The 14,864-nt window shown below is 42.4% G+C and overlaps 1 protein-coding gene across 1 annotated transcript in view; it reads left to right on the top strand.

The window, feature by feature from the left end:
* LOC108572619 (ryanodine receptor) overlaps positions 1–14,864 on the top strand; it is a 54,180-nt gene that overhangs the window by 36,661 nt on the left and 2,655 nt on the right. Inside the window, 21 exon segments of the mRNA XM_017934875.1 lie at positions 1–159; positions 1,002–1,222; positions 1,288–1,311; positions 1,495–1,585; positions 1,661–1,977; positions 2,084–2,387; positions 2,468–2,621; positions 2,707–3,498; positions 3,958–4,976; positions 7,236–7,607; positions 7,750–7,862; positions 8,323–8,416; positions 9,160–9,405; positions 9,587–9,610; positions 9,946–9,966; positions 10,047–10,458; positions 10,922–11,326; positions 11,395–11,611; positions 11,690–12,022; positions 12,256–12,784; positions 14,088–14,338. The exon segment at positions 1–159 is cut by the window's left edge and continues 20 nt beyond it. Of these exon segments, the coding sequence (XP_017790364.1) occupies positions 1–159; positions 1,002–1,222; positions 1,288–1,311; positions 1,495–1,585; positions 1,661–1,977; positions 2,084–2,387; positions 2,468–2,621; positions 2,707–3,498; positions 3,958–4,976; positions 7,236–7,607; positions 7,750–7,862; positions 8,323–8,416; positions 9,160–9,405; positions 9,587–9,610; positions 9,946–9,966; positions 10,047–10,458; positions 10,922–11,326; positions 11,395–11,611; positions 11,690–12,022; positions 12,256–12,784; positions 14,088–14,338 (6,098 nt within the window).

Raw genomic sequence — 14,864 nt, 5'->3', positions numbered from 1 at the left:
CCAAAGAGCGATATGCCGTCTGGTTTGATTCCTGGACACAAACAGAGCGTTGTGCTGTTCTTGGAACGAGTTTACGGCATCGAAACCCAGGAGCTGTTCTTCAAGATACTGGAGGAGGCTTTCTTGCCTGATCTCAGAGCTGCCACTATGTTGGATAGGGTAAACGAAACGTGGAAATTCAATATACAGGGAGTCTCACACATAATGAACGCATATATTATTTCCAATGGTACTGAAAATAGAAAAAAAATGACTGAAAGGAGTTTATACATATATGGTTTGGGAACGTATATCTGACGACCATGAAAAAGTCTGGTCAAAGCCATCTTGAAGGTCATTCCAAGGTCATCGATATTTTTCATTTACTATTTAACCCTTTGCGATCGGCATATTTCTCTGGTTGGACTATCAGCTAGTCGAAGCAAATTTAAATTTTCAAAGTTATTTTTGCATAGTTTATTTATTATATATATAAGGATATTGAAAAACAGAATATTTTGAAACTGATACATTTTGTTTAATACATACTAGTTATAGTGCATAAAAATAAAACGTTTTAATTTTTGTAATTTTCCAAAGTATGATACTTGACAAAACAAAGATCATGCCGCCATAGCGGCGACACCGATTTCTAGAACAAAATTGAAATGCCGCCACTATGGCGGCACCGATCGCAAAGGGTTAAGGTAACTTCGAGGAGATAATATTACGGGACGCTGAATTCACTTTGACGATAATAAAATAAATAATAATAAAAAGTAAATATTAATATGCAAAAGATGGCAATGACCTTGGAACGACCTTCAATATGACCTTGGGTGGAATTTTTCTTATCATCGCCAAATGCAAGCCTTGAAACGGCATAAACTCCTGTTGCTCATTTTTTTTTTAATTTTTATACCATTGGAAATAATTTATGCGTTCGTAACATCTGAGACACCTTCTATAGATACAAAACCTAGGATCTTTACACTTTCATCAATTTGGACTATTCTCTCCAGAACGATGGCTACGAGTCTGACATGGCGCTAGCGATGAACCGATACATTGGAAACAGTATTCTACCTCTGTTGATCAAGCATTCCAAGTTCTACAACGAGGCGGACAATTACGCTAGCCTGTTAGACGCAACGTTACACACTGTCTACCGATTGAGCAAGAACAGGATGCTGACGAAAGGTCAACGTGAAGCGGTGTCGGACTTTCTCGTGGCATTGACCAGGTAAGCAAATCTTTCCTCGGAACTCCTTTGAAATGATTAACAGATTCGTTTTGTTGCTTAACAAGAGACGTCCACGAGCTAAATGTCTCGTAAGTTTGATCAATATTACTTTAAAACCGCTAACTATCGCCTACGATTATAGTCGCAGTATCTGTATATGCTATGAGGGTAACTGCGCTTATAGTATTTACCGTCCTCGATTATCCTGATTTTTTTCTCTCTCTCTCTCCCTCTTTCCGCACAATGTGTGTCTAATTCGTCCTAATTTTTAGCCAAATGCAACCCAGCATGCTGTTGAAACTGCTGAGAAAGCTGACCGTAGACGTGTCCAAACTGTCAGAATACACAACCGTTGCTCTCAGGGTAAGTATACATAATTTATAGCGTGTAGGTGTTAGAAATTTGAGAGAATTGAAAATTTTTGTGATTTATTCACAGTTGTTGACACTGCATTATGAACGTTGCGCGAAATATTACGGTTCAACCGGTGGACAAGGCGCATACGGTGCATCGAGCGACGAAGAGAAACGTCTGACCATGGTTCTCTTCACTAACATATTCGATTCCTTGTCCAAAATGGACTACGATCCGGAATTGTTCGGGAAAGCTCTGCCTTGTCTCACAGCTATCGGTTGTGCTTTACCTCCTGATTATTCGTTGTCGAAGAATTACGACGACGAGTGGTATGGAAGCAAATCTGCCTCTGCACAGTCGCCTGATGGACCTTATAATCCTCAACCAATCAACACCTCGAGGTATTTTATCATTTTTTATTAAGAATCGTGGAATAAATATTCAGTATTATTATTGTTAAATATTGTTAAAGAGTATGTGAAATTAATATTCTTTTAAACCTAACAGCGTGGTCCTCAACAACGACCTCAACCAGATAGTACAAAAGTTCTCCGAGCACTATCACGACGCTTGGGCTAGCAGAAAGCTAGAAAACGGTTGGACGTACGGTGAACAATGGTCTGACATGAACAAGACTCATCCAAGATTGAAACCCTACAATATGCTAAACGACTACGAGAGAGAACGATACAAAGAGCCAGTTAGAGAGAGCTTGAAAGCTCTGCTAGCTATAGGTTGGAGCGTTGAGCACGCTGAGGTGGATGTACCCTCTACTAATCGAAGTTCCATGAGAAGATCATCGAAAAGTCAAGTAAGTCGAATCAAAATTAACACACTTTATCATGACACATCAATCAAATCATAATTTCAAAGTTACTGTAACAATTTTAGGGTGATTCAGCAAATCCTTTCAACTACAATCCTCACCCAGTCGACATGACGAACCTAACTCTGAGCAGAGAAATGCAGAACATGGCAGAGCGTCTTGCAGACAATGCACACGACATCTGGGCAAAGAAGAAGAAGGAAGAGCTCATCACTTGTGGTTAGCATGAAAAGATCGAAATAAATCGTTCTACTTCATCACCAAAGAACAAACACCTAATCAAAACTATTAATATCCTTCGCAGGAGGTGGAATTCACCCTCAGCTGGTCCCATACGATCTCCTAACAGACAAGGAGAAACGCAAGGATCGCGAACGTTCCCAGGAATTCCTCAAATACTTGCAATACCAAGGCTACAAGCTTCACAAGCCTAACAGAGGCGGAGATTCCGAAGTAGCGACAGCTGGAACCTCGGTGGAACTGCGATTCGCCTATTCCTTGCTCGAGAAGTTGATAGCATACCTGGACAAAGCGACGATCAACATGAAACTACTCAAACCATCCGACACGTTCAGCCGAAGGAACAGTTTCAAGACTTCCACGAGAGACATCAAATTCTTCAGCAAGGTTGTTCTTCCATTGATGGAGAAGTACTTCAGCACACACAAGAACTACTTCATAGCCGTGGCTACGGCCACCAACAACGTTGGAGCTGCCTCCTTGAAGGAGAAAGAGATGGTAGCAGCGTTGTTCTGTAAATTAGCCAGCCTTCTGAGATCTAGGCTAGCTGCTTTCGGACCTGACGTCAGGATCACCGTACGCTGCCTTCAAGTGCTAGTCAAAGGCATAGACGCGAAGAGTTTGGTGAAGAACTGTCCGGAGTTCATCAGAACATCTATGTTGACCTTCTTCAACAACACCGCGGACGATTTGGGTCACACTATATCGAATCTTCAAGAAGGAAAGTACAGTCACCTCAGAGGCACTCATTTGAAGACTTCCACGTCCTTGTCGTATATTAACAGCGTAGTCCTACCGGTATTAACAGCAATGTTCGATCACTTGGCTGCTTGTGAATATGGCAGCGACTTGCTGCGTAAGTATACAATTTTTAGATCGGATCTACAGGGTGTCTCAGCTGATTTCGACATCTTGATTTTCTCGCTATTATTGCTCAAAGCGAAATATGTTTCAGATGAAAGTGAAACTTTTCCACTCGTGAAAGAATTAGTAACACCAGAGTATGCCCCCCTCGACACCGTTTAAATTTCATCTGAAACATTTTCCGCTACGAGTAATAATAACGAGAAAATCAAGGCGTGAAAATCAGCTGAGACATCCTGTACATATTGGACGATTGCAAAAGTTCGTGCCCGATCTGAAAATAACACACAAGCGGTGTATCTTTCGATAGGAATGTATCATGACGCTGAAACAAACATCTGTGACGAAGTCGATAAGGTTCCTGCCGCCTCTGAAGATCGGGCACGAACTCTCGCTAGGGTCCGATAGAATTTTTAGCCTATACGACTTAATTTATCTTCCTTTCTACCAGTGGACGAAATTCAAGTAGCATCGTACAAGATGTTAGCGTCTCTGTACACTCTCGGTGTAGACTCGTCTCTGACACACGACAGGAAGTACCTGAAGACAGAGATCGAGCGTAACAAGCCCAACTTAGGTTCCTGCTTAGGTGCCTTCTCCAGTTGTTTCCCGGTGGCCTTCTTAGAGCCTCATCTGAACAAGCACAACCCCTATTCCCTTCTCAATCGTATCGCCGATCATTCCTTGGAAGCGCAGGACATCATGTCGAAGATGGAGTCGAGTATGCCTACGTTAGAAACGATTCTGACCGAAGTGGATCAGTTCGTCGAGTCCGACAAGACTTACAACGATCTTCCTCACGTAGTCGACATTATTCTTCCTCTCCTTTGTTCCTACCTGCCCTTCTGGTGGGGTCAAGGTCCGGACAATGTGAATCCAACGGAAGGAACGTACGTCAGCATGGTTACCAGCGATCACATGAATCAGTTGCTGAAGAACGTGTTGAAATTGATCAAGAAGAACATCGGCAACGAGAATGCTCCTTGGATGACACGAATCGCTGCCTACACACAGCAGATCATCATCAATTCGTCGGAGGAATTACTGAAAGATCCATTCCTGCCACTTGCCGAACGTGTTAGGAAACGTACGGATAATATGTTCCACAAAGAGGAATCTCTTCGTGGTTTTATCAAATCTTCCACCGACGACACGTCGCAAGTTGAGGCACAGATACAGGAGGATTGGCAACTTTTGGTTCGCGACATCTACTCGTTTTACCCTTTGCTGATTAAGTACGTTGATCTGCAGAGGAACCACTGGCTGAGGAATAATATTCCAGAGGCGGAAGATTTGTACAACCACGTGGCAGCGATATTTAACATTTGGTCCAAGTCGCAGTACTTCTTGCGCGAGGAACAGAACTTCATATCGGCTAATGAGATTGATAATATGGTGCTGATTATGCCAACGGCGACTAGGAGACCTGCCGCCATTTCTGATGGAACCACGCCTTCTGGAGGTGGCAAGGTTGGTATAAAAAACTCGATTGTACTGTTGGGAGCTGGAAAGATGATTGGCTCTAGCGCAGTTGGTCTACCTTGGCGGACAGTCACATAAAGACGACAAACGCACATTTCCCTAATTGGCCGAAGGGTCACATCTGCTTAGACGACGCTTGTAGGCAACGCGTGGCAAAGAAAGTGATCAAGACGAGGGATAGAGCGATAGCGAGTGCCGAAATGCGAGGCATTGTCGTAGACACAGATTTTAATTTTCAAATTTTTCGAATTGACGTGGTGTTTGCTCACTTCAATTAACACTTACACTAGTTTTTACGCGTAAGTATTAGGTCATCCCATAAGTCGTGTCGTTTTTTGACGGTGAGTTTAAGTATAAAATAATCTTACATTTACTTTTAATCGTCGACGTATTGTGCATCGTTTTCAACGACGTTATCCCGTCTCTCAATCAACCGCTTAATTCCATTTTCAAAAAATTCTTGAGATTTTGAATTTAAAAACTGGTTTATCGGAAAGATCCAAAACCCCATTTCGAAATTTGGAAAACCACCTTTGACATTTTCTTACACTTAAAACATCTTTACCGTACACGTTGTTGTATTCCGCGGCTCGCGATTCCTTGGCGTTGGTTTATTATATTCAATAGGTACGCGGTAGGAGAGCCTGACGGAAACTGGGGCGAAATAAGGGAGCTGTTCTGCGCGTAGTACTATTCGACTTTATTAGACAGTTCGGTGCGTGAAGACCACTAGACAAAAATCTGCTGTTTCGACGGAAAAGGTTTCTAGATATAGGTTCGGTAAGTACGAGAGTAGGGGTTGGGCTCAGAGGTCAATGTAGGGAGAAGCGGTGAGGTCTAGGTTCAGCGATGAGTAAAGGATGATGTGGAGGTCTAGGTTTCGGGGTGACTAACGTTAGGATGATGCGGATTTGTTTACAGTTAAGGAAAGGAGGCAGGATGACTAAAAACTAATGAAAGATAGGAGAGAGGTATACGACAACGTCACAAATATTTTTAACGGCGTTTTTCACTGTACTGCCTTTTTTTAATTCATACAGCATAAATGCCGTAAATGAATTTCGTCGACACTCGTTGTTTGAATTTTCTTAAATGGAAGATATTGCTCTGAATGTTTCGAATGCACGTTTTAGACTGACGAGAGGATACCTTTTGAAAAGCATAGATAGAAGTTTTCATAAACAGTTCGCCGAAACAAGATACGGATGATTATATAAACTGCGATAAGAGGCGACACGACTTATGGGATGACCTGACAACACGACGCGTGTAGAATGAAAGTCTACGACAAAAAGCCTTGTGTCTTTTTCGGGGTTCGCTTAAATAGCCCCTAATTCCCTGGGAAAGTCCCAGGAAGAGTGGGCGCGGGCCCACATTGCCGAAGCACTACTCTTGCCCTCGAGGGCGAAGAAACCCAGAGATGTTTGGGAAACATCTCTCGACTCTTCTCCACAAATTACACAGCAAAACGTATTAAACACTTGCTAACTTCACGTCAGTTTACGGTATAGTTGGGGCCACGATATAGCAAGGTCGTAAATTAAACTCTCAAGAATCGGCATCGATTGATGTTGCGGCACTCAAGGCCGTGTGTTGCAGTCTGTTTGAGGGTTCCAACAATAAACTTTGGTACTTCAAGTAGAAAATGGTATTTCATTTACAAATGGAAAATATGTTAATATTAAGCTACACAATCTTTTTGCACTTTCTATCTGTATATAACACGAGTAGATAAACTAAGATGCTAAAGACATCAATAAGACCTTTACCTGTAACCGTACTTCCAAAAGCGGCTTCCCCCAGAGGGAGAAACCCTAATTTGTCCTAGCTGCATGCAGTTTTCAGTAAATATATTAGAATCTGTTGACTTTCGCTGGATACAAGAATTCTTCGTACGGTCCTGACAATGGTTTCAAGTACTTATCTGCTCGTATCTCTGTCAATTTTCGGGTCCCGGCAGCTAAAACATGTTTACTTTGACGTCTGACCGATTTTACGACCTCACTATATCGTGGCCCCGACTATACCTTTATCTTTTCATACTTATGCGTATTAAGAATGTGTTCAATTTCACGAGACATAAGTGGGAACAATGTAAAACTTCCATATTCCTCGCGGATATTGGAATCCAACTACTGTCATTTTTTGGGTCATATTTCGGGGCTCATAGGCGGATCACATCTTTCTCGCTCCCAACAGTACTTTGCCGAAGGATTTGTCTAATTTGCAAAATCATTCGAAAAACAGAAAAAGAAGAAACATCGCGACAAGAAGAGGGACAAAGACAAAGAAGTGCAAGCTTCCTTGATGGTAGCTTGCTTGAAGAGATTACTGCCAGTCGGTCTGAACTTATTCGCTGGTCGTGAACAAGAATTGGTGCAGCATTGCAAGGACAGGTTCCTGAAGAAGATGCCAGAGTACGAAATCGCTGAATTCGCGAAAACTCAATTGACACTTCCAGACAAGATCGATCCAGCCGACGAAATGTCCTGGCAACACTATCTGTATTCCAAATTAGGTCAAAAGAAGGATTCCATGGAACCAGTGAAGGCGCAACAGTTGGAAGACGTGGTTGCAAGGATCACCGACATGGCTAAAGTTCTTTACGGTCTGCATATGGTAAGTGCAGGACAATTTTGAAGAATAGCTAATGAAATTTCGAGTACTGTTTTGGTAAAGATCATTGTCACTCGGATAGTCGAAGCTTCTTCTTCTCGAAGGATTCGATCGATTCATTTAGGAATTTTGTATTCTCGAGTAGATAGATCATCCGCAACAGCAGAGCAAGGGTCAATATCGATCCGTGGTGTCGATACAACGTAAACGAGCTGTGATCGCTTGTTTCCGTCAAACTTCCCTACATTCCCTGCCCAGGTATCCTCTTTTGGTTCGATTCGAGTTACCGGTGTTCCGTGACACTTTGTGTTTTCTTATCGTTTCTGTCCTCTTACACTTTGGTTTGTATGAACTTGCTGTTAATTTTGATTTGGAGTTTTGAGTTTCGTTTCTACCAGTAACCAATACGTTGACTCTTTCTTTTGTGTTGGACGTAAAAGCTTATCTGAGAAGAGTAGCGAGAATTAACCATGAACGATGCCACGCGTAATTATCTGTTAGCGATCTAACAACTATAGTTGTGTGTGCATGCTGCTAAAAGGCAACGAAACCTCCACCATCTCGAGATGGCTGGAAGCGTGTGTTATGCGCGGCAAGAAAGAGGGCAGCGATTGCATGTCTACGTAGCGAGCCACTTTACAAGCTGCGAAGGTAAAGTGACCGTTTTAGTGACACTTCGACTTTCGACAATTACAATTGTTGCGTGTCGTAATTGCAGGCATCGGGCTATAAACATTTTTGCGCGGACGTACTACGAGCTCTGGTTGCAGGATGAGAATGTTGGCCAAGAAGTGATGATTGAAGACCTTACGGTAATGTTTCGTTTTTTCCAACCAAACGGAATATTTTTTACAAGTCTCTTTTTATGCGTATTTTTTTGATTCGGTTTTGAAGTTACGCGGAGAGAATATTTTATGCAAATTTGGGGTGTAGGATACTCGGACTCGCGGCTCGAGTGAGCTTGACCCTTTCGCTGCGGCAGATTTGAATGCGTAACGTGGGTGACTGACGGTATATTTTTAACCACGGCTGCAAAATTTCTTATTTTGGAAATTCGTTTCGTTACGTTAAGGTAGAAATACTTGAAAGGTAAAATTAAGGATTAAATTAGACTAGAAGCCAAAAGGCGGGAACTGTACGACGTGGGTAAATTTTCAAAGCGCCTGCAGGCGCTAATAGTAATGAAATGGTTAACTCGAACGCGAGGAGTGTCGCTGTGCTCGCAACAAATTAATGCCGTAAGAGCGATATCATAGATGATGTGAGATGGTGAAGAAAACACCGAGTATTCAGCAACTCTATCGTTTTTTTAATTTTTATAAGAAAAAACTCGACTGAACTTAAGATTACGTTTTCTTCAAAATGGACGGCGTAAAAGCGCGGCAACTTTCGAAAAAAGGGAAAAAAAAAAGAAAAAAGAAGAAACTACTCTCTGCACTGAGTAAGCTTCGTCTTTTTTCGCACGATTTTCTGAGGAACGTATCAACCGCATAAAAAGAGACTCGACTGTATTTCAATAATTTCGGTATCAACATGTATTCTTCTCTCGTCACAGCAATCTTTCGAGGACGCCGAATTGAAGAAGATGGACAAAGACGAGGACGAGAGCAAACCAGACCCTCTAACGCAGCTAGTAACAACGTTCTGCCGTGGCGCAATGACAGAAAGATCTGGCGCCCTTCAAGAGGATCCTCTCTACATGAGCTACGCGCAAATCATATCGAAATCTTGCGGAGAAGAGGAAGAGGAAGGCGAAGACGAGGGTGGAGGAGGCGAAGAAGAAGGCGGTGCCTCGATCCACGTAAGCATTCTTTGAAAATTCATTGAGAAAAACAATGAAAAATTACCTGAAAATATACTAACGAAACTCTTGTGCCTACTGTACATTGTTTCTGTGGAGAATAGAAATATGGAAGATAATACTGTGTCTTTTGAAATTTATTAACAGTTTCGTATCTTTTTCTCACGTACTAACCCTGTAGAAGCTGTCGCCTAAGCTACTTATGGTAAGGGCAACTAATCGTTTGAGGAGATTCAATGCTTCCATATGTATACGCTCGTTTGTTCAGACTCGAAAATCCGTCGTTACCATTTGTCAAAGTGAATTCAGCTACCCAAAACGTCGCTCATCCTAGTATCTAGTAGAATTGATCAAGATTTACTCGTATATAGAACACACATACCCATACGAATTTGTAAATATTCTTGCATCGAGAATGACCGAATCCCTGATTAATGCCGATTTTACATATACCCCATTACACTTCGTTTCACACGATAGTGCTAACATTCCTGATCACATTAATCAATTTTCCGATGCTTTTTCGATGCTTTCCTAAAGAGACCGATGCACAAACTCATGGTAAGACGCGCAAACAAAAACTAACACACCTGTAAACCAGTCACACCTCTGTGACTCACTTCAAATTATCAATTCTCCAGGAACAAGAAATGGAGAAGCAAAAGCTACTGTTCCACCAAGCACGCCTGGCGAATCGTGGCGTGGCAGAGATGGTTCTGCTGCACATATCAGCTTGCAAAGGTGTCCCTAGCGAGATGGTGATGAAGACTTTGGAATTGGGAATCTCCATCTTGAGAGGTGGTAACATAGAGATCCAACGAGGAATGCTGAACCACTTGAAGGAGAAGAAAGACGTTGGTTTCTTTACGTCTATCGCTGGTCTGATGAATTCCTGCAGTGTGCTAGATCTGGACGCCTTCGAGAGGAACACGAAAGCTGAAGGTCTTGGAGTTGGTTCTGAGGGTGCTGCTGGAGAGAAGAACATGCACGATGCTGAGTTCACCTGTGCCCTGTTTCGATTCATTCAACTGACTTGCGAAGGACACAATCTTGGTAAGTATCGTACTATGAATTTTTTTCTGAACCTGCAAGAGGTGGTGCTCGGGGTAGAAATATAGTCAGGAATTCTATCCTCCTCGTTCTTCACCTCGTGTCCGTTCTTTGCGATAATCTTTCCAAAGTCTGAAGTCTGCTTCATTCTTCGAACGCGTCCTTGTATACCTATTTTGACCAGAGATCGGCAACCCTTTGATTAAAATGGACACTCCGAATGGCTGGCTTGTGATACATTTTGTAAAAATATCTGGCACAGTGGCGGCACTTTAAAAATGCTTGGCGGGCACCTGGGTGCCCACGAGCCCCGTATTACCAATCTCTGATTTTGACGCTCCTCTCTTGCCTCCGGGTTTCCATCTCTCGATCTGCGGATCATAAAACAGCGCCAGTCCCAACGCTCACTCTAACATACTCTTACAAACTGACGAGATATGCTTAACGCGACGTTCAATGTTAACAGACTGGCAGAATTATCTGAGAACACAAGCCGGCAACACAACGACGGTGAACGTGGTGATCTGCACAGTCGATTATTTACTGCGACTCCAAGAGTCCATCATGGACTTCTACTGGCACTATTCCAGCAAAGAACTCATCGACCCAGCGGGCAAAGCTAATTTCTTCAAAGCTATCGGCGTCGCTAGTCAAGTATTCAACACTCTCACCGAAGTGATCCAAGGACCTTGCGCACAGAATCAACAAGCTCTAGCTCATTCCCGATTGTGGGACGCTGTTGGTGGATTCCTCTTCCTGTTCTCTCATATGCAAGACAAGTTATCCAAACACTCGAGTCAAGTGGACCTTCTGAAGGAGTTGCTGAACTTGCAGAAAGACATGATCACTATGATGCTCTCTATGCTTGAAGGTATCGATAAACGACTTCGTTTTACGCGAACTGTTTCAACGATTGCTACATAAATCTTGTCGTTTCAGGCAACGTGGTGAATGGAACTATTGGAAAACAGATGGTAGACACGCTGGTAGAATCTGCTGGCAACGTCGAGCTAATTCTCAAATACTTCGATATGTTCTTGAAGCTGAAGGACCTGGTATCATCGCCCAGTTTCTTGGAAGTGGATCTTAACAGCGATGGATGGGTGTATCCTAAGGACTTCAAGGAGAAAATGGAACAACAGAAGAGCTACACCGAGTAAAACATATTTTTAATCGTTCTATTACTTCATTATCCAGGTGGAAAATCGAGCAAATCACAGACAAATTGTTTCAGCGAGGAAATCGAATTTCTGTTGGCCTGCTGCGAGACCAACCACGACGGTAAGATCGACTACGTGGCGTTCATGGACCGTTTCCACGAGCCAGCCAAAGAAATCGGCTTCAATCTTGCCGTCCTGCTGACCAATCTATCGGAGCACATGCCAAACGAACCCAGATTGGCTCGATTCCTCGAGACGGCAGGCTCCGTGTTGAACTACTTCGAGCCGTACCTCGGCAGGATCGAGATCCTCGGTGGAAACAAGAAGATCGAGCGCGTGTACTTCGAGATCAAGGAGTCGAACATCGAGCAATGGGAGAAACCGCAGATCAAAGAGTCGAAGAGGACGTACTTCTACAACACGGTCGTGGAAGCTGGAGAAAAGGAGAAACTGGAGACGTTCATCAACTTCTGCGAGGACGCTATCTTTGAAATGCAACACGCGAGCGCTTTGATGGCTGTGGAGGAGAGCGGAGGAATCGGTAAAGCCAGAGAATCTTCTTACACTTATATGACGGACGACGACGAAGAAAGGAACAAAGATCCTATCAGGAGAAACCGCAGATCAAAGAGTCGAAGAGGACGTACTTCTACAACACGGTCGTGGAAGCTGGAGAGAAGGAGAAACTGGAGACGTTCATCAACTTCTGCGAGGACGCTATCTTTGAAATGCAACACGCGAGCGCTTTAATGGCTGTGGAGGAGAGCGGAGGAATCGGTAAAGCCAGGGAATCTTCTTACACTTATATGACGGACGACGACGAAGAAAGGAACAAAGATCCTATCAGACGAGGCATACAAACGTTCAAGGACAGCATTTACTTCTTCTTCTCTATATTCTCCCCGAGCAATATCAAAAATAAGATCGCCGAGATGCAACAGATGACGATCCTGGAATTGTTCATTGGCTTCTTCAAGATGATCTTCTACGCGTTCTACTACTCTGGCTTCGGTGTCGGCTGCGTGATTGGGTATTTTATGAGGTTATTGTTGGCGTTGATGAAGGGACCGCATGTCGAGGAGCCTGTGGTCGAGGTGAAGGAGGAGGAAGAGAAACCGTCGAGACATTTGCCTGCTTTGCCGCCAACGCCGGATGAATCGAATCTACAGGTTTGAGAAACCACTCGAAAAATATATACAGTGTCCTTTTCAACTGGAAACGTATAGTCGGGGCCAGGATATAGCGAGGTCGTAAAATCGGTTAGGCGTCAAAGTAAACATGTTTTAGCTGCCGGGACCCCGAAATTGACAGAAATACGAGCAGATAAGTACTTGAAACCATGGTCAGGACCGTACAAAGAATTCTTGTATCCAGCGAAAGTCAACTGATTCTAATATACTTACTGAAAACTGTATGCAGCTAGGACAAATTAGGGTTTCTCCCTCTGGGGGAAGCCGCTTTTGGAAGTACGGTTACAGGTAAAGGTCTTATTGATGTCTTTAGCATCTTAGTTTATCTACTCGTGTTATATACAGATAGAAAGTGCAAAAAGATTGTGTAGCTTAATATTAACATATTTTCCATTTGTAAATGAAATACCATTTTCTACTTGAAGTACCAAATCATATGCTACCATTCGTTTATTGTTGGAACCCTTAAACAGACTGCAACACACGGCCTTGAGTGCCGCAACATCAATCGATGCCGATTCTTGAGAGTTTAATTTACGACCTCGCTGTATCGTGGCCCCAACTATACCAATATCTCACAGACATTGTCTTGAAGACGTGACAAAATTTTTATTAGGAAAGTTGTTTGGTATGGAGGAGGACATCATGTGGTATTAGTAGTTTCTTTTATGCATGAAGTGGTAATTCATTTTTTTTTACCAGGATACTACACATCTTTATTCATAATATGATAACTCATGAGGTCATTCTCACTAAGCTGATCATAATCACAGCATCCAACCAAAGAGTTCAGCAAGTGCTTTGCTTTAATTTTCTTCCCTAGTAGATCCTCCATTTGACACTCCTCTAACACTTTCCAGCCTTCTCTCACGCCAGTTACACTTCCTCCTCGTGGTCTCCCTTTCTTATTCTCTCTCAGTGCTGTCTGAGAACTCCAAACAAAGCCTTTTGGCAGTCTTTTTTGAATTCTCTCCCAGTTTTCCTTGTCTACCCATCTTTCTATTAATCCTACGTAATCAAATTCCTCAACGAACTTCTAGAAGTCAGTTTAGCAGTACTGACTGGTCTAATTCGGGCCCTTAGCATGATCACGTAGAGTTCAGCTTGTCGACGACTCGCGATCCGCGTTAACCTAACTCCTCAGGATCTCTATGACCAATTTATGACCTTCTACTACACTGAACGACTTAACTAGACGATATTCAACGATCTACGAGATATTCGTCCGTTTCCAATTATACATAATAGGAAGAATAGAAGAACAACTTTCGTTCTGATCCAGGTGCAAGCGTTTGGAATGGATATAACGAAGGAAGAAGGCGGACAGATAAAGATAGCACCTCACGAATCAGCAACATCTACTCCTCAATCGAGTATAGAAGAAACGGGCGAGAGTACACCGGAAGAAGCTACTGGTGAAGAAGGTCCAAGGACTGAAGCTGGTGGTGACTCGGAACCACCTGTCTCTTTGGCTGATTTATTAGGGTATGATTAATTACTGTCACTTAAGTAATGTCGTTGTAGAAGCTCAGTTTGGACGCAAAAATTATAGCACTCCTAGTAGCTTTTTGCAAAGACTATTTGCCATTTTTCAGGCAATTTTATTATTATTATTATCATACGGGCCGAGCCTAGTAAGAAGTACAAAAGAATACAATAGTAAGTAAATAAGAAGAAATATCACACAAGAATTTTTATCTTCTGGATCAAAAAAAAAACTAATCTAATGTTCACTTTAAACGATATATATTCTTACAGTTTCTATCATTTTACAAATTTTCTAGTAAACAAGAAGAGAAAAAAGAAGAAGAAATATCACATGATAGTCCCTTTTCCAAAAGAATTCTTATCTTCTGGATTAAAGAACTAATCTAATCTTAACTTTAAGGGATATTTATTCTTGAAGTTTCTGTCATTTCACAAATTTTCTACCAACTCAGAAGAATATAGTAGATGTGATATTAATTCCCAACTTAATTGCTTCATTTCTTCTACTCCCATTTTTGAAATATACAAACACCAAACCAAGAAGCTTCCCTAAGCATCGACATTACATATA

The sequence above is a fragment of the Habropoda laboriosa genome, unplaced genomic scaffold (genome assembly GCF_001263275.1).
Source record: "Habropoda laboriosa isolate 0110345459 unplaced genomic scaffold, ASM126327v1 scaffold22, whole genome shotgun sequence".
NCBI classification, from domain to species: Eukaryota; Metazoa; Arthropoda; class Insecta; order Hymenoptera; family Apidae; genus Habropoda; species Habropoda laboriosa.
Note: the sequence above shows the minus strand (reverse complement) of the source record. Positions and strands in the feature narration are given on the sequence as shown.